General features: G+C 36.9%; 1 protein-coding gene and 1 long non-coding RNA gene across 6 annotated transcripts; one reads left to right on the top strand and one right to left on the bottom strand.

The window, feature by feature from the left end:
- Positions 1 to 6746: 6746 nt before the first annotated feature.
- On the bottom strand, positions 6747 to 11271 carry LOC144366144 (uncharacterized). Its single transcript, XR_013425027.1, has 2 exons — positions 11137 to 11271; positions 6747 to 11055 (listed from the first exon to the last, which is right to left on the bottom strand). It is a non-coding gene; the product is annotated as an uncharacterized LOC144366144 (long non-coding RNA).
- Positions 11272 to 11274: 3 nt separating this feature from the next.
- Tpbg (trophoblast glycoprotein) lies at positions 11275 to 14436 on the top strand. Of its 5 annotated transcripts, none has more exons than XM_078019692.1 (3): positions 11276 to 11425; positions 12155 to 12270; positions 12630 to 14436. In XM_078019692.1, the coding sequence occupies exon 3, from the start codon at positions 12689 to 12691 to the stop codon at positions 13763 to 13765; it is 1077 nt and encodes a 358-aa protein (XP_077875818.1). In that variant the 5' UTR covers positions 11276 to 11425; positions 12155 to 12270; positions 12630 to 12688; the 3' UTR covers positions 13766 to 14436. The 5 variants fall into 5 exon arrangements, with proteins under 5 accessions (XP_005324817.2, XP_077875818.1, XP_040138928.2 ...); XM_078019691.1 differs by lacking the exon at positions 11276 to 11425 and adding an exon at positions 11863 to 11880; XM_078019690.1 differs by lacking the exon at positions 11276 to 11425 and adding an exon at positions 11889 to 11996.
- Positions 14437 to 20278: the final 5842 nt, after the last annotated feature.

The following is a 20278-nucleotide window of genomic DNA, read 5'->3' as shown; positions in this document are numbered from 1 at the left end:
TAGCTACATTTCAGGGCTCTTAATGTCTCATATTTACATGAAATAAGCACCCCAACCCATTTACAAAATACTCACAAATCACCTTTCAAATCTGGATTGCTTGTTGTGTAATTAAGTAATTCTTGATAACCCAATTCTTTGCTTCTGTTTTTCTAAAAGTTTTAATTGGCAAAGCATTTCATTAAATGACTTTTCAGCATTTGTTGACATAGTTCTAAGATTTTTCTTCTCTCTTCTGTAAATATTATGAATAATATTAATAAGTTTTTCAATGTTGAATAAAATTTGAATTTCTGAAAACACATGCTAATTACCCATGGGATAATCTTTCTTTTCATATACTGCTGAGTTTCACTTCCTAGTATTTTTAAATATAAATTTATAAATGTTATTTAGCTATGATTTGGTTCCAACATTGTAAAATTTAGTTATGAGTGTTGTGCAAAGGAATCAGAATAAAGTACTAGTGGTATATAGTGCAAATATGAAACAAGGTTAATTAGGAGGAAATTATCAAGTAGAGAATAAATAGTATGCATGAAATGTTCTGAATTATCATTTTCCCAAGAGTTTATGGAAAAAAGGCATGCTCTATGGCCACTGTTACTATGAAAAGGTATCTTTTCCCATTATGTTGAACATATTTATAGGGCAGAAGGGCCACTGTGCAACATGGAAGGAAGCTCCTTGATCTGTAAAGCCACCTTGTCAGAAAGTTGGAAATGGACTTTCAGGGCTCATAGGATTCATTATTAATAGAGGAGTTTACCTATTTCATTTAATGCCATACTTGATAGATTTTGTTCTATTTCTGGTTTTTAAAAACACTTTTGGTTTGAGTCTTTGCTTTCACTTTCCTTTTAATTAATTAACAAAATTTACCTTTTGTTATGTAGTGCTACAAAACACATCCAAGCTGATAAGTATAAAAGATGAAATGTTATAATTTTGGAATGAAGTCCTTCCTAAATATGACACAAACCTCAGGAGTCATAAAAGGAAGGAGCAATAAATTCTAGAATATCAAAATTTTAAAAATCCATTAAAAAATTTTCTCAACCCAAATCCAAAAACAAATGAAGAAATATTTGGAAATAATTTAATAAATAAGGTACTAATTTCTCTAATGTATACAAGTCATTTGGGAAAATATATTTTTTAAACCCTACTGGAACAAAATAGGCAAAAGAATAAGAGTAAATGGAATCACAAAAAGAAAATATAAATGAATTTTAAACATAAAAAGATTATTATACTAATACAAGAATAATACAATTTAGAGTTATGCAAAGATTATATTTTCATATGTAAAGTGTCAAGTACATCCAAAAATGATAACATGGTCCAAACATTGTTGGTAGGGATATAACGTGTTATTATCCATCATCTCTGAATAGTGCTTTGGTACCAGCTTTCAAAGTTACAAAAGCTCATACCATTTCACTTAATCAATAATTTCACTTCCAAGATTTTTTTTTCTATGGATATACTGGCATATACAGAAGATGACAAATGTACTCAATTATTACTTCATTGCTTGGGATAGAAAAAGACCCAAAACACCCTAACAGGGAAACAATAAATTATGGTATATCAATCTGTGGCAGATTGCATCTATAGACCCATTTCTGCAGACTTTTCTTAATATAAGTCTTTTGCCATTGTCACTTTGCTGCACCCACCCACTTTGAGTGGGGTATAATTGCCCGGCTCCTTGGTTTTAGCATGTGAGTGGTTCTTGTTTACAGCATATACAGGCGTGGTACAAGCAATATCTTTAAAAGGGCTGAAGTGAATTAGGCTTGATTGCTCTTGTGCTTAAACTGTTGTCATGAGAATAATATGCTTCAGCTATTCCACTGGTCTTGGGAGGAAGCAAGAGTTTATTTAGAGCATAGCTGTCTTCAAGTAAGGTGCTCTAGTCAAACCCAGACTAGAATAGAGCCTCCAATCAATATACAGAAGGATGAGCAAATCCAGATTAGCAGTTTGCTAACCAAGATCAGATCATAGTATCCTCAATCAAACCATAGACACATAAGCCATACTTCCAAATAAATATCAGCTGTTTTAAGCTACTGAGTTTTCAGGTGGTTTGGTGTACAGCAAATAGGTAATACACTATCCAATGGACACTACCCACAAAAGAGGTCTTTATTGTACTAATGAGAAAAAAATCTCTGAAAGTTACTAAACTGAACAAAATGCTGAGCCATGGGTAGTGTTTGACTATTTTTGAAAATGAATTTGCATAAATGTGCATATTTATGCAAAGATACATACAAAATATCTGATAAAAGCTTGTGGCTGAGGGACAGAAGTGGATATGACTTTTTGCCATATATTCTTTTGTCACTTTTTTTTATTATGAAGAAGCCAAGTCTTTTGCCCACGTTGGCCTTGAACTCCTGGGCTCAAGCAATACTCTTGCCTTAGACTCCTGAGTACCTGGAACTACCTATAGACACACAATCACACCTGGTTCTCTTTTTGTTGCTTTAAAATTTTAAACTGTTTAAATGTGTCATATCATTTTTTGGAGTTAAAATTTTTTTAGAACTCAGGCTATGGATAGGGTTCCAAATTTTTCTGGTGTCTGATAGAGTATGGGGAAAAAACATAACCCTCAATCAGTTAGATTCTTAGATTCTTCTTCCTTTACAAGTACCACTTGGATGTTTGTTTTACTTGTAGAATTTTTACCATAAAATCAGGAGTTTCAGTAGTTTTTGTCTGGTGTAGAACTCTATTATTATTTCTTGATCGCTGGAAAATGTAGGTAAAGAACACTTAAAACTCAATTAAAACAGCCCATTTGTTAAAAATGGGCAAATAAATTGATCAGACATTTCATGAAAGAAGATACATGGATGAAAAATAAGCACATTAGAAGGTGCTCAACAACATCAATCAATTAAAAGCAAAATGAGATGTCATTACATACCTTGTAAAATATCTAAAATTTAAAAAATTTAGACCATATCTGCAGAGCTTTGTTGAAGCTGCCTGCCTGAATAAAAGGCACTGTTGGTGGTAATAAAAAATGATACAATCATTTGGAAAACCACGTTAGAAACCAGTTTGTTAATATCTGAACAAGTTAAAAATGAATCTACCAAAAATGCCCAACCTTTCTACCTCTTGGCACTTATCCAAGAGAGATGAAAGCATATGTCCATACAAAGACTCAGATGTAAATGTTAATTATAGCCTTTTATGTGATAGCCCCAAACTGGAAAGAGTCCTATGTTCATCAGTTGGTAAAGGATAAATGAAAAGTCCCCTATCTATACCACGGAGTACTACACAGCAAAAGCAAATAAAAAGGAATGAATGTGTGACACTTGTAGCAGCATGCATGAATCTCAAATTAACTTTACTGAGTGAAAGTTGCCAAGTTAAAAAAAAAATATACACGATATAAATCCATTTATGTGAAATTCTAAAAAAATCAAACTAATTATAGTAGTAAATCAAATTGCTGGTTGTCTGCATATGGGATGGGGTACAAGTGACATATGGTTACATGGATTACAAAAGGGTATGAGGAAACATTTGAGAGTGATGAATATGTTCATTTTTTATTGTTATGATGGTTCCAAGAGTGTTTACTAAGTGGAAAGTTAGCAAATTGTACATTTTAATTATACATAAAAAATTGAAAAAGAAACCAAATGTTAGAATTTGTAAGGTTATTTAATAGGTGCACAGTTATTGTTATGCTTTGAGTATTTCTATACTAAATGTCAAAATATTTTAATTCCATTTAAAAAAGAAAGCTAAATTTCCATACTTGAATCAATTGATTTAATAAATTGGTGGAAACAGCACACTCCCTGAATATTGGGCCTTTGCCTTTTATTCATCATTGCATTATCAGTTCTCAAGGGAGCATCTAGAAGCACTCATCATACACTACAAAAACATTTATTTAATAAATGAATAAACTCAGTTTATCAATAGCTAGTTTTTGTTGGTGATAGGGATCCATCCTAGGGTTTCAAGCACACTAGGCAAGTATTTTTCTACCTCTGAGTCACATCCCCAGTTATCTTCTCTAGAAAGCTTCCAATTCATCACCATGAAGCTTGGAAATTATGGAACAATTTTAGGGTGACTGCCGATGGTATGGAGGATGGTTGTAGACATGACCAGAAAACCTTTAAATGTCTTCAGTATTTTCTGAATCTGTAGGCCTTTTATTTAGACAATTTCTCGATTCTCTCTTATAGCTCTATTAAATTATTTTTTGTCAATAAACTAGTAGTTTTATTTTATATTTCTTTTTTTATTTGTTCTTTTTAGGTGTACATGCCAGTACAGTGTATTTTGACATATTATGTATACATAGAGTATAATTTATTGTAATTAGGATCCCATTCTTGCAGTTGTACATGAAACGGCGTTTCACTGATTGTGTATTCATACATGAATGTAGGAAACTTATGTCTGATTCATTCAAGCTCTATTAATTATAGGTGAAGCCCTGTCTTATTATTGAACATTGACTGGTCAGTGTTTGTGTTATTCTGGTTCTATATTATTTTGAATACCACCCCTTGGTAATACTATGACATTATTATTTCTTGAGTTAAAGTACCTCCTGATGTCATGTATTCCTTCAGAAGGTCTTTATTCAAGTTTAGCATAGACATTCTTTGACATGTTCTCTAACCCAACTTCATTCTATCATCATCCACACTACACCCCATTCAGCCATATAATTTGACACTGGCTTGACTTTCATCTTCCTAGTTAAACTCTTTAACCTTTTTTTTTTCCACTGACATGATAGTATGAGAAATTTCTATTCCAAAATACATAACATCTTTTGGTATTCTCATCCTCAGCTTTTATAGAGGGGATCTGATAAATATTCAGTTATTGGATTTGAACATTTGAAGCAGTGATACTAGTCATCTATAGGTTGTACTGTAGCTTGCTGTGTAAGACATAAAAATAGATTACTGAAGTTGGAATCACATACCCAAACTGTGGCCTAAGTCTATCTGCTCAATGTCTACCATGGATGCAAAACAGATTGTCAATTAGACATTTTTTAAAGGGAATTGCTGGCTTTAGGAGTGGTTCTGTTTGGAAAGCAAAGTAAATGCTACAAAAAAAGAAAGCACATTAATAAACATTTATTGAACTTAATTAAATTTAATTAAAATTAATTGAGTTTGGATGGTAGCTACGGTTGCCACTGCTCCATTTTTTTGGCTGAATTTCAGTTTGGGTTTAGAACCATCTTGGGGAATAACTAAAGAAATGGAAACTCTTTTATAACATCTTAAAAATTTAATTAATTTACATTAAAATGGATATTAAATAACATTGCTGATTTAAATATTTGCCACAACTTCTTTTTAAAGGACAACAATTTCAATCAAATAAGACAGGTTCTTCTTTAAACAGATAAGTACAGTGTTTTATCTTTTCTCTTGGTATATTTCAACTTCCTCACAATCAAACCTAATTCTTGTTGCAAACCATTAGAATTTCTCTTGTACATCATTAAAATAAAGAAGTTAACTGTATTACAATTTTTAGAATTATAAATGTCTATATTCTCACCTCCATAGTAAATAAATCACCAAGATTTGTAGATTCTCTTAAAGATCTATATAGGTTATATTCAAATTTTCTAAAACCAATGTTTCCTTTCAAAAACAAATATTTTATAAAGTCCCTTAATTATTTAAATGTAACTTCACAATTATATATATATATATATAAACTATAATACTAAAGGAGAAATAAAAGGAGAGTAATCACATATTAAATAATATATATGGTACGACAGAGAATGTTTGGGAATGAGTATATTAGAAGCCTTAAGGAAGTGATGATATATTTCCACCCTATAAATAAGCTAGGATTTAAGAGATGTTAGACTGATATTGTAAAGCTACTGAGAATAGCTTTTTTCAGTATTAGACATTTGGAAGTAAAAATCATGGCAAATATAACTATAAATGCAAACTGACTGACATAGGTAGGGTTTGTGGGTGATTCAAATAGAATGAGTGGTGTGGCTGCTGGAGATAAAGTTTAGGTAAATTTCCAAACAAAACAATATACATTCTTCCATTAATAAACAACATAGTTGTATTTCCAGTATAAAACACACACACACACACACACACAAACACACACACAGACACACACACGAAAAGTATTTGGAGTTTAAATGTAAAATGGAGTTGTTTCTAGGCTGAAACTTCAGGGTTTTATCTATGAGAATACCTAAATGGCTATTTGAAAGTTATGTGCGATTCAGAACAATTCTTGATTGTAGGGAATTGCTCCCCTAATTACACAATGTCCAGTATCCCTGGCCTCTACCTACTAAATGTCAAAAGCTCTTCTCAATTGTTGCTGACAATCAGAAAATGCCTCCAGAAGAATACGAAATGCCCACTAGGGGCAGTGTCTCACTGTGGAGAGTCACTGGTCAATAAAATCTCTTCTTGCATGGTAATCTTTTACTTCTGCTTCAGTATGTTTCCTCATCTTTCCTCATCTTTCACTTGGACTTCCCGACTTTTCTCCTTATTCTCAGTCTTCTCTGCTTATAATTCAACATACATGTTGAATTACATGTCATTCCCCTGCTGAAAATCTATATTGGTTCCCCAGCACTATAGGGTAAAACCCCTTTTTTTTTTTTTTCAGATTGGATGGAGGTCAGTAATCTGATATCATATTTCAGATCTGACCTGTACAACCTTCTCCTATGTAGCTGTACTCTTCCCCATGTAGTCGCCAGAATTGAAAAAAATAATCAGTCTTTTCACCAACTTTGCTAGCTTTTTTCTTGGGGGGGGGGTCTGGCAAGTTCTTACTAATATTTCAAAAGGCAACTCAGGCATTACCATCCAGTAAAACCATTTCTTGTTATTCTCCCACTTAATCCTGAGCTTTGTATCAATCTTATGTTTTGTAACTGTTAGTCTGCTATTCCCTTAAATTGTGAGTTATCTGAGGGAAGGGATTTTTAATCCTATCTAGTGTATCAAATAGTTAGAGGTTTATGAGGAGGTCTTTAAAAAGCATTTATTTGTTTACTTTTTGTAGTGCTGGGGATGGAACCCAGGGATTCATACATGCTAGACAAGTACTCTACCATTAAGCTACATTCCCAGGGCATTTTTTTTTGTTGTTGTTGTTGTTTTTTTACTTTGAGACAGGGTTTCACTAAGTTGCTCAGGTTGTTCTCAAGCTTGTTTCTCCAGCCTCAGCCTTCAAGAGCTGGGATTCCACACTCATCTAAAAAAGCATTTACTGGACTAAATTTCAGTGATAGTGATAGGTATTTAGAGAGCTCTGCATATTACCATATAATTGTTTTTGTTTGTCTTTCAATATTTTCTCATCCTTTAGCTAGCTAGTTTATTCTTTCCAGTTGATCACAGCCTTTTAGTTTATTCTTTATCTAGTAGTTATTTAATCCCCAATGAATTTCAAAACATCTTTATTATGCTTTTTTACTAGCTTCCATCCTCCTTGTAGTGATTGAGACAAATATGTCCTTTGAAGCCCATTCTCTCATTTTTATTTTACTTAATTAAGGCTATATATCTCAGATGACTATTCTTTCTAAAGTTATTTGAAATCAGCTCATGAGAATAGGATTTGTTTTTAACTATTCCGGTTTTTAAAAAATTATTATTCCATATGTATAATTTCTCTTTTTGTCACTGTGACTCTCATATTGGTTGTTTTTAGTGTTGGTTCATGGTTTTATAGCATACATGTTTGGTGTTCACCAGGACTTGACTTTGCGGTATTTCTCATATTTAAGAATGTTCACCTCTTTCAACTCCTTTGCTAATTAAGCAAGGATGAAAATAAACTAGTTTTAAGAATCTTGGTTATTATATATCTGGGCTTCATGGTGTTGCTTTGCTAGCTATCATAAGAGTGGCCATAATCATTCATCATTTTTTTCCTTTTTTCTTTTATATCTTCATTTAATTTACTTAATTTTATGTGGCACTGAGGATTAAACCCAGCGCCTGGCATATTCTAGGTGAGTGCTCTACTTTGAGCCACAACCCCAGCACCCCCACCCCCAGCCTTTTTTTTCTTTTTCATCTACTTTATTCCTTGCCTTCTCAGGATTTAGCAGCAATATTTCAATAATGTGTGGATGGCTTTCCTTTGGGTCATTAGAAAAATAGTTTCTGCAGAAATAATCTACATAAATGATAGTGTAGAGACATTTTTCTGGAGGCTATTTCACAATGTGACCTATTGAGATACACTAAATTGGTTCTTATTTGTCAGGACATTCAGCTCTTTCCTTTATTTCATTTTGAAATGGAAGAATAAATGGGGAAAAATGTGCTCTGAAATCCTCTGTCCCGCTTTAGCATGTAAATAGCATCATGCACAAAAAATTTCAAGCTGTCAGGAGTAAAGAAAGTATGATAATTTAGGATAATTAAATGCTTGAGACAATCAAAATAGAACTGATCCTAGTAAGTTTTTCTTACTTGCAGAAAACTTCTTTAAAAAGTAGTTACTGATCTAAATGTCTTTCAATAGGGCTGTTAAAAAATTGTACAGTAACAATCCACAATATGGACTATTCTACAATCTCAAAGAAAGCATACCTACATGGATGGACATAAAAAATATGTATGGCTGTTTTTAAAAAAAGAAAGATTGTGAATGATATATGTATTCTGATCTCATTCAGTTAAAAAAAATAACAGAAACAGTAGCAAAATATATACAAAAAATAAGGGTGAAGATGTACATACCAAACTTCTCTAAGTCTGCACTGAGAACTTACATTTCTGTGTTTGTTTACCAGATTATGAGCTGCTTTGTTGCTACATCAATTGCAGGATGCCAAACTAAATTTGAATTCCAATTAGAAACAAGTTTTTTAGTGAAAGAATTTCCCACATATTGAATGAAAGATATTTTTACTGAAATGTTTTCATTGTGTATCTGAAATTCAAGTTTAACTAGGAGTCTAGTAATTTTTATTTGTTAAATTTGGAAACTCTACTTTAAGGAGACCTTTAATTAAACATCCTGTACTTCTGTCACTAACAGTTGCAGAGATAAAATAGGTCACCATAAATGACAGGAGGGAAAGTAATTAAGGAGAAAACAGTAACAACAGGTGGTTTTGCTAAGTATGTTTCATACATTTCAATTCTCATGAAAAAAATGCCTTAAAGTTTTATTAGTGGTACTAATTTTTTTTAGGGGAGGGTATCTTGTTTTTTTGTTTTTGAGATTGGTTTTCGATATGTTACTTGAACTGGAGATCCTCCTGCCTCAGCACATGTCACTCCACCAGATTTAGTGGTCCTATTTTAAAGATTAAGAAAAAGAAATACACAAAGCAGTCCTGGAGGTGCATTTCTATAATCCCAGCTACTTGGCAGGTCCTTAGGTAGGAGTATCTCAAATTCCAGCCCTACCTGGGCAACTCAGCTAGACTGTGTGTCAAAATTTAAAGACTGGGGATGTAGCTTAGTAGTAGAACATTTGCCTAGCGCTTTCCAGGCCTTGTGTTCAATCCCCAGTACAGAAAGAAAGAACAATAACGACCTCCACAAGACATAAATACTAATGATATTTCCCTTGCCTCTGAGCTGTTTTGAAGATCAGATAAGAATATGTATTGTTTTTCTGTATTCTAAAATGTCTCAGTCTTCTACCAGAGCAGTTGCTCTTTTGCTAAAATCAAAAGATTTTATAAAATCAAAGATTTAAATAATGCCCCAGCGTCACTATAGTTTTAATTAATTTTATTTTTAAAATTATATATTCAAACTGCCTCTTTATAAAAGTGTAAAAACTATCATGAGTTTTAACACATGTATAGATTTATATAACATCACCACAATTGGGATACAGAACATGACTACAGCTTTTCAGATTCTTTTTTGCAAAAAATGTTTCACATTTATGTTGCAAAAAATAAAAGAAAGGGATTTAGATAAATGTGCTGAAGATGCAAATTAATGAAACTGGCTTTTTGCACAAATCTCTGCAGTCTCCAATCTCTGCAGCTTTTTTGTCTGGGCCATTTTTGTTGTTTTTTCTGCAGACCCTTTTTACTAACCATGAATAGATGCAGCCTTGAGGCCCTCACACTAGACATGTTACAGGAACAAACTTCAACATTACTTATTTGATCCTTTTTATTGTACCAGATCTTAATTTTCTCAACCGTTTTCCTTAATATCATTTATCCCACTCTTTAATATGAAGAAACCTGGAATAACAAAGACCTTCTTAATACTGTGGAGGAAGTTATTTGATTGGGGCAAAGGGGATATAGAGTTTTTGAGAGAGCAATGACAAGGCTTTCAGGACCCAAGAATCGTTCCAATATAATAACAGATCCCTCCTGTAATCAAGCACTTTCTTAGTTCTTTTCCCCAACCCCATAGTCCTGCTCCCTGCAGGGTGCCCCCTGGGTCTAGGGACTTTGGGATAAACTTCTGCATTCCTGGATCAGCCTGGTCTATTCCCCATCCCACCAAGTTCTTTCAGCTTAAGTTACTTGCACTGACGCCACATCTGGAGGGGGTGGGGCGGGCGGGTCCGCTTTCTGGGTGACTCACTTGGTTGCTATTTGCCTTTTGTTTCTAAAATGCTTTGGCTGCCGTTTTCTATCTTCTGCTTTTAATTTTTGGAGGAGAAAAACCTAATGAATCAAGAATGAGTCTCCTCTCCACTAATCTTTCTCAACCGCCCCTCCCCCAAAGTTGGTTCTCTCTCTTCACAAGTTCAATAACTACCCAAGACGCGCGGGGGCGGGACAGGTGGGAACGCATTAACAACACTTAAATCTGAAGTTGACAGCCAAAGGTACCAGTTTGGTGGGGAGACTTTCTCAAGCTCCCTTACACACTGCTCGGCGTTTGCTATTGCCGCTGTACATTTCAGCTCATTTCTTTTTGCTGCTGCTGCTGCTGCTGCTGCTGCTGCTTTGCGCTGCTCCGTCACGCCTTTATCTCTTCGCTGCCAAAGGAGCCCGAAGTAGGATAAATTCCACGAGATTCCCCAGCGGTTTCGTTCCTGTCCGAGGTAAATACTGTATGCAAAGTGTAGAACCACCAAAGGATGCCGGGGAGGGGGAAGAGAGAGGGATTCCCTCACCTTTTCCGGCACGTTCCCCGTTGATTTCCACCAGGAGGAGGCGCGCAGCCGGATCACCCAATCTCCCTTTCTAAGTCCACCCTACCTAGGGCTGCCAAGGTTGGCTGCGCGGCCAAAATCCCTCCTGCAGGCCAGGCCCTCCCCCTCCCCCCGGCTTGGTTTTTCCCAGCTGTGGAGGTTGGGCCAGGGGCTGGGGTGCTAGGAGAGTCGGCGCTTGCAGCGCGGAGCCCGGAAGTCGCCCTGACTCTGGTGGGACTCCGAGTTGGCTTCGGAGGTGGCGGGCACGGAGGTGAGCTGTGGGGAGCCAGAAACCGAGCAAGAACCCAGAGGTGGCGCCGGGGCTTCTCCCTGTCCTCGGCAGGAGAGTAGCTTTGGTTCTGATTGCCACCCAGCTCTGGGTCCCACCGCCGCTTTGTTCGCGGACTCCGTTTCTCTCCTTGGGAGAGGACTTGAACCCCCTCTAGGATCGAGAGACTGGCGGGGCGCGGGTTGGGGGTGGGGTGCGACAGTTCTACGCCCCTCCATTTCCTATTAATCCAAGAAGATTCAAAGAGAGATCAAAGGACTCCTGTAACCTGAAACTTCCCTTTGGTCCTAACCTGGACCGGGAGGAGAGGTCTGGGCGGAGGCGGAGACCCCGGAAGGCAGGTGGTCCGCGGAGGCGGTGGGAGAAAAGAACTGGAAGATTGAGAAGTTTTGTTGGGAAGACGCTGGGGATTAAGCGAGAAGTTAGAGGCGGGAGATGTGTGAGATCGGGGAAGGAGGAGGGCGGGAGGCTAGATGGGTATATATAGTGTGGGCCGAGGCGAGCCCAGACTTGGCGCTTCGGGTCTTGGAACTAGATACCGCTCGGCTCCGGGGTAGGATGTGCGATGCGGTTGGGGGAGAAGAAGACGGCGCGGGCGGTTGGAAGGAGGTCTCTGGGACAGAGTGGAGACCTTGGCTCTCAGAGACCGGTTACTTCTCTCGGGGAGGGGTGGACACCGGGGTCTTCACGCTTCTCTCTCGCTTGTCCCAGGTCGCGCAGCGGATCCACCGACTGGCGCCAATATCAAGAGGCAAGGAGGTGCCACCTAGGGCGGCGCTGGAAGAGGAGCGGGAGGAGGAGCGCGGAGACCTGCGTCCCTACCCGCCGTGCGTACTTTCTGGAGGGAAGGGCGGGGGAATTAGCCCCGGGAGGGGGACGCTTGGTGGCAAGGGGGTTATTAGCCAAGTTCCGGCTGCGGTGGTCCCCCTCGGCTCCCACAAGAGGAAAGTTTTCTCCAGACGTTTCCGGCCGGCTCGCTCCCTCCGGGCCCAGCCTCCCGAGCCTTCGGAGCGGGCGCCGTCCCAGCCCAGCTCCGAGAAGACGCGAGCCGCGATGCCTGGGGGGTGCTCCCGAGGCCCCGCCGCCGGGGACGGGCGGCTGCGGCTGGCGCGGCTGGCGCTGGTCCTCTTGGGCTGGGTCTCCTCGTCCTCTCCTACGTCCTCCGCGTACTCCTCCACCTCTTCAGTGTCGTTCCTGGGCTCGGCGGTGTCTGCTCAGCCTCCACTGTCGAGCCAATGCCCACCGATGTGCGAGTGCTCCGAAGCGGCGCGCACCGTCAAGTGCGTGAACCGCAACCTGACCGAGGTGCCCGCGGACCTGCCACTCTACGTGCGCAACCTCTTCCTCACCGGTAATCATCTGGCCGTGCTCCCCGCCGGCGCCTTTGCCCGCCGCCCGCCGCTGGCCGAGCTGGCCGCGCTCAACCTCAGTGGCAGCCGCTTGGTGGAGGTGCACGCCGGCGCCTTCGATCATCTGCCCAGCCTGCGCCAGCTCGACCTCAGCCACAACCCACTCGCCAATATCAGCCCCTTCGCCTTCTCGGGCAACAACACCAGTGCTTCTGTTCCCAGCCCCCTGGACGAACTGATCCTGAACCACATCGTGCCCCCTGCAGACCAGTTACTGAAGCAGAACCGAAGCTTCCAGGGCATGGTGGCCGCGGCCCTGCGCACGGGCCATGCACTACGCGAGCTGCGTAGCCTGGATCTGGGCAGCAATCAGTTCCTTTACCTGCCTCGGGACGTGCTGGCTCAACTGCCCAGCCTCAGGCACCTGGACCTGCGGAACAACTCGCTGGTGAGCCTGACCTACGTGTCCTTCCGCAACCTGACATACCTAGAAAGCCTCCACCTGGAGGATAATGCTCTCAAGGTCCTTCACAATGGCACCCTGGCGGAGTTGCAAGGCCTGGCCCATGTCAGGTTATTCCTGGACAACAATCCCTGGGTCTGCGACTGCCACATGGCGGACATGGTGGACTGGCTCAAGGAGACAGAGATAGTTCAGGGCAAAGCCAGGCTCACCTGTGCATTCCCGGAAAAAATGAGGAATCGGGTCCTCTTGGAACTCAACAGCTCTGACCTGGACTGTGACCCTATCCTCCCGCCATCCCTGCAGACTTCTTATGTCTTCCTGGGTATTGTTTTAGCCCTGATAGGCGCTATTTTCCTCCTTGTTTTATATTTGAACCGGAAGGGGATAAAAAAGTGGATGCATAACATCAGAGATGCCTGCAGGGATCACATGGAAGGGTATCATTACAGATATGAAATCAATGCGGACCCCAGGTTAACAAACCTCAGTTCTAATTCGGATGTCTGAGGACTGGGGAAAAAGGACAACTCTGCATGAGGTGTAGACTTAAGCTTTATCCAGTATTAGGCTTGCTCTACTTCCACCCTCCACTATAGACACCGCTGACTTTGACTGAAAGCAGTGAAGGGGTTTTGCTTCTTGTTACGTAAATTTTCTTGGTGTGTTCTATTAATGTAAGAATGTAAGACGATGAACAACTGTGCATAGTGTTTGCCCTCTTTCTTTTCTTGGAACTCCTCAACACATGTGGAGTGATTTTTCAAGTTTCAGCATGGACTCCTTGCTGTTTCTCTTAGTACAGTTCAAGGTGTAGCAAGTGTACCTACACAGATAGCATTCAACAGAAACTGCCTCAACTTTTTTTGAGAAAAATACTTTATTCATAAATATCAGTTTTATCCTCATGCATCCCATGAACTGCCTGCAGATCTTAGCAAGCTCTTAAAATAACCCTGTAGTGCACAGGAGCACCTGCATCCAAGAGCATGCTTACATTTTACTGTTCTGCATATTACAAAAAATAACTTGCAACTTCAGATAACTTCTTTCACAAAGTAAATTACTTTTTTTGATTGCAGTTTATATGAAACTGTACTGAATTTTTTCTTTTTATAAACTGCATCAAGATTGAACAGACTGAATTGTTGGAAAAAATTCAATAAAGATTCTTAAAAGAATTACACTGTGTTCAAGTTTGGTATTTGAAAAATGGATGAAGGGCAATAATACTGAATGGTCTTGGTTCAGATGATAATTAAGTTATTGGTTAGCAAGCTGAGCAAGGTCTTATATAAATAGTCTTGGAAGATAGTTTTGAAGTGGTGGATTCTTTTAGGATTTAAATAGAGTATTTGAATATTTATGTGACTACATTTCTCATGGTCCCAAAGTTAATGCTATTCATGAAACAATTTTGTAAGAGCTTTATGAAGTTGGTAAGAGTGAAGAGTTCTATATGATAAACAGTTCACAGTTGGGGGCTTTTTCTGGACTAATGAAGTTGTTAGGGCAGAACAATATTATTTACTTAATAAAACTCTGAATTAAATTGTTCTATGGATGTTTAAAGGGTAAAACAAATATAATAGAAAAGTATAAAGATACAGTGTTCAGAAATAAAGATTTAAAAGTATAAAGACACAGTATTCAGAAATAAAAAAATCCTTTAAAAAGGATTCATTGAGGTTATAAAGTAAATTACAACTTGGATTTTCTTGAGAATATTTTTTAAAAGCATTTAAATGAAATATACATCAGAGACCCAGCTAATATATTTTTAAAATTGCCATAATTGAATTTAAGCTTGAGGAAATAACCAGAGATAAAAGTCTGTGTTTATGTAAAAGTATCTCAACTAATCAGAGATATTAATGTCTAGTTCAGGATTTAAGAATTTGAGGATATTTTTTATGTTAGCTAAGCTCTGTATAGGCATACACACTTTCATAAGGAATAAGTCATATTTAGACATAAATAAAAGCAACTATAATCAATTGATAGCATTGATAATGGGTTTTTTTAAGCTTATCATCAGCCATTTAATCTGAAAAGTAAATTTTATTAATCAATCTCCAAGCCTTTAAGTGATTTAAATTTAGCCTTTATTCTCTAACTTAAAGCATTGGGTAAATATACATCAATAAATCTTAGGGCCTGCCTGCATTCACTTTAAATTAGTTATGCTCTTCAGTGCTTTATGTTTGAAATAAAATTTATATTTCCATATTTGTATAAATACAATAGAATTAGTACTTTAGGTCCTAGAAATGTTTGCTAATTCCTTTTTTTAAAAAAAATTAAATTCAGAAGTTTCTGAATAGAGCTATCTATTCTATGTGACTATTTCTTGTTTAGATTATACAGTATAATCACAACAGACATTTTAATACCTTAAGTTCAACAAGACTCATTTTATGAAACTTGATGGTATTCATTATTATTTATGACTTATATTTCAGATCCTATAATTACCTGAGAAAAGACTAAATATGTGATTCTTAATATTCCATAATTCTTTTAAATATTTCAAGTGTTCACCAGGGATTCATAAACTGGCTGACTGCTATTATTTCCTAAGAACAATGAAGATACTCTGGCCTATCAAAAATAGTGAGTGTCTAATAAATAACAGCATGGCATTTTAAGAGTAAGCTGCTGATAAACTTTAGTTGGTACATCTTCTGATATTGTAGAAAACAAATTATAATATTGATAGAGACTATATTCAGAACTGTTTCTTTATCACAAGATTCTCTGTTAAAAATTGAGCTTGTCTACAATTGAGGAAAGCAGTAGATTCATAAGTTCTGCTTTTCTCATCACCTCCCTGAAGCAATGATGACTCTGATCAAATGAAGCTGGGTTTCCGTCTGTTAGGTGGGTGGCTTTTTTGAAGTTATGACTTCTTTCTTCTTTTACCTCCTCCTCCTTCTTTGTACGGACTTCCCAATTTACCACGGCTTTGTTTCCTATCACATCACTCCTTGCTATTCTCCAAAAGATAGCAATAGAAATTTTTCAGGTAAAAATGTTGTTTGACAACTAGTTGATATTTGTGCAGTTATAATACACAATCTATATCCTTGGAAGATAAGTGGTATATAAATCCAATAAGAGGATATAGGAAACATGAAATAAAAGCAAAATTATTGTGACATTATTTAAAAATAAAACAAGTAGACTTGTAGACAGTTTTTTACCATTATGCACTATTATTTCTGAACACTTACAAATAATCCATTAAAAAAATTCATTTTGGTTGGTGTTATACTTTATTGCTGAGTTTTAGTGTTGAGCAGAAAGCATCCTTTATCCATTCCAAGTTTTGTTTGAAGAAAGTTGAAAAAATACCTTAAAGATGATCCCTTTTTTAAAAAGCTATTAAAGTGTCCAACAAAATAAAGATTTTAGAATAGTATAGCTGTTTGACCTTGAATTGAAACTCCCTTCTTCCATTGAAACCACTCAGTTTGTAGCATTAGTTTCTATAATATTAGTTTTGCTGTAAGGAGTGTGATTCATTGGTGACCTATAAGGCAGCTGATAGATTTTTTTCTTACAAAATAGGGAGATATTTGATAGTTTTGTTTTTTATTTTACAAGTAGGTATACATTTGCAGGAGTGGTAGGGAAGGCTGGGTTGAAGTAAATGAGCAAATTATGATTAGATTCTTTAGAAATTATTAATTCTTTAGAAATATCTTGATTGACAATGAATATGGATTGTGCTCACCTCAATATTTAATTAGAAATAACATCTTTTAGTTTTCTGTCATTTTAATTAAGTGTCTGTAAAAAAGAAGAGTCAAATAAACTATGATTGTTTCTTTAGGAATTGTTTTACTCTGTCCCTTTTGACCTAATGTTCTAATATAGGGGTTCCCTTGTAGAGGATATTATAAGCTTTGCAATTCTAGTTTTCAAGAGTTTGTCTCTTATACCATTTCTTCTACTTTCCATTTTTAATTTTCCTCCAAAGACTATGTTAAGAGACACTGTGAGGATTTGCAAGGCTAAAAACAATTTGGCACATGCTTTCATCCTGCTCCGAAATCCATTCAGTTATCCAGCCTTCAGAGCAGCACCATAAAATGAAGAAATTTATTAGATGAAATTCAGGTTTACATTTGTGCAAGGATCTTTAACAGTAAAGGAGAGGAAAGGGGAAGAAATTCTATTTCTAGATAACCTGAAAAATAACTTGGTAGTGTCTTTTAAAAATCAGCAATACTGCAGTACTGTACTAGAAATAATTAGCTTAAGAAAATATATTCTGCATTGTCCAGGTGACTCTGTCTCCTTTCAGATGGAAAAAAACCCCAGCTCCTTCAGGTTGTTTTGTATAGTTATCTTTTCATTCTAATCTTTAAAGACTTTTAATTTAAAAAGACAGGCTTTTTAAAATTTTATGTCTTACCTTAGATCACTTTAGCAGCTCCATCTTATCCATGGGTTTTAAAAATATATAGATTTAAAAATAATATTAAATATATGATTTATATATCTATAAGAATATGAATTTCTTAGTATTTCAAAATAGGAAGGACTCTTAGACATGTCAAACCCAGTTTTCCGTCTACAAATAAGAAAGTGATAATTGTGACTTATATAATGACAGTCAGGACAAGGTTCCAGTGCCCCTTCTAGCTCTCTTGATATTACTAATAACCTACCTTAAGGCCTTTGAAATTCCTATGTCTAGTTAAAACAAAAAAAAGCATTTGTTTTGGTGAATTTATTTGTTTTATCATTTTTGCTTTGAGTATTTCAATTTGCTTCAGATTTCCAGATTTTGAAAGTTTTACTGTTTTAGACCCCTGAATATACTGAAATGTTTTTGAAATAATTTTTTTTTCTGAGAATCTTATTACTATAAAGCCCCTCTGAGTCTATGACATGATAAGAAATATTTTGGAAAAGTAGTGGTGATAATTCTTCTGAAAGGAAGGCTAAAAATTCTAGAATGCTGTGCTAGCTTATATGATTCAATCTTAAAGATGAGTTAACTCAGCTGATGAGAAAAGAACCAAATGAAATCAACCAAGTTCATGGCTGAAACTAATCACCAGGTGAGACAGTCCACTTTGCATGCTGTGGTCTGCTCTCCTGGCCCACACCCTCTGCAGGTGCATGCTACCATCTTCCAAAGGCCTAGACCAGACAGGGTTGCTAAATCAATGCAAATTCATCATCACCCTGGAAAATCAGCAGACTGACCAGGCAGACTTGCCAGCTCTGCTGCTGACGTGCCTGTTTACTATCTTTACACGGGTAGGCCATACAGCAATCTCAGTCACCTCACGCCGTAGGTATACAGGTCACAGATTGCAGTTTGTCATTTATGTGAATTTTGAGAAGCCTCTTTTATGGGTACCTTTTAATAGATTCCATGGGAAATTATATTTTCTTAGCTTTTTAAAATGAAAGTGTAGTTTAAGATGAACTATTATGATTATTATATCACTAACTTACATGTAAATGTTTATAAAAATCCTTTTGATGTTTAGCTGACTTATTATGATAATAGGACTTACTTGGGGTTTACAGTTTAATTTGGTTCTTATAAAGTAAGATTTGTTTCAAGGAAGCAAAAGCTTAAGATATGGCCAGCTATAATACTTTTTGTGAAAACTAAATATTAAATAATATATCTTAAAGAATCTGAGGATGTTATCAAGCTGTAATGGAAGTTCACAGATTTCCATACTCCCTTCAACGACCCCCATAGTTCCTTAGTTCTGTTTTTACTATTTCTTTTCTTCCCCCAGAGGAAACTATGATGAACATTGTAATGTGAAGATCAGAATAACTGAAACTTTAGGTAGGTCAGTTTTCAAATATACATGCCTCTGACAGTTTCCCTCTTTTAAAATATGTAAACTGTATTCAAAGAAGACTTTAGTTTTCATTTAAACCCATTCTATGATTATTCTTATGGATCATTGAAACACATGGCTATAAAACACTTAAAAGTCATATTTTTAAGTTAACTCACATTTTGTGAAGTATTTAAAAATATAGAGGGCAGGGAAATGCCACGAATAATCCTATTATTAAGGAAAAAATGCCCCATCATTGAGAGAAACCGCTTTCTCTTTATATCACATGTGTTTTGCCTTTTCATTTATAGTCCTCACCATCATTAAAAACTTTTGATATCTTATTTTAGAGTATTGTAAATAATCCCATTTTATACATACAGGACTCTTCTTGCAATCTTAAGTAATGTTCTAGTGAACATTGTTGTACCTACCTGTGCTTCTACATCTGACAATTCTTCCTTATGGTAGATGCTTGTAGGAGGATTATTGCATTTTTCTAATCTCTAAAAATAATTTTGATGTCTATTTAAATTAGTTAGTTCACTTTATATTTTAAGAGTTTTGTAACAAACTTCACATAGTAATGAAATGATTGTGGGCAGGATTTGAACAGGAAGAAAGTTTGACCAGTTTTCAAATGAACTAGTCACTTTTAAATCCATAAATGTCTATTCTTTATTAAGGTAAATTTAGAAGGCAGCTAAGCTGATCGCTCAGTTGAGGGGGGGGGTGGGGGGAGGGTGCACGCTGCAAGGTAGGGAGAGGTTTGCAGGCTGTAGAGGAACATCTGGAAAATTATTTTAACTACTTATACTTTAGGAAGCAATTTTCAAGACAAACATGTCTTTGCCTGAATTCTCTTCTTTTGTAGAGAATTTGTGTGTGTGCACTGAGGATTAATTTAGATTCCATGTAAGTGATCTTATTGTTTTAATCTTCCTGCTAATTTGCTTTAAAATTTCAGTGAGGTCCCATGAACCAGTTATCCAGGTCACTCTATAGATATTTACTAACGGATTTCTAAGTATCAGGCATTGTTGTACTGGGTTTTACAAAATGAGTTTCTAACATAAAATTGCTTTATTGTCTAGTAATGAGGATAAGCAACAATAAAAACATTTTATTGAGTGCTTACTATTAGACACTAGGCAAAGCCTTTCACAGAAGGCCTTATTTCTTCTCATTCGAAAAGGAAATT

This window comes from Ictidomys tridecemlineatus, chromosome 8 (genome assembly GCF_052094955.1).
Source record: "Ictidomys tridecemlineatus isolate mIctTri1 chromosome 8, mIctTri1.hap1, whole genome shotgun sequence".
Classification (NCBI taxonomy): Eukaryota; Metazoa; Chordata; class Mammalia; order Rodentia; family Sciuridae; genus Ictidomys; species Ictidomys tridecemlineatus.
This window is presented reverse-complemented; position numbering and strand designations above follow the sequence as displayed.

Coding starts and splice junctions, on each gene's coding strand:
- Tpbg (XM_078019690.1), top strand. CDS start 11,917: ATGGGTATATATAGTGTGGGCCGAGGCGAGCCCAGACTTGGCGCTTCG. Junction 11,997..12,154: donor AGATACCGCTCGGCTCCGGG/GTAGGATGTGCG, acceptor CGCTTGTCCCAG/GTCGCGCAGCGGATCCACCG. Junction 12,271..12,629: donor GACCTGCGTCCCTACCCGCC/GTGCGTACTTTC, acceptor CCACCTCTTCAG/TGTCGTTCCTGGGCTCGGCG.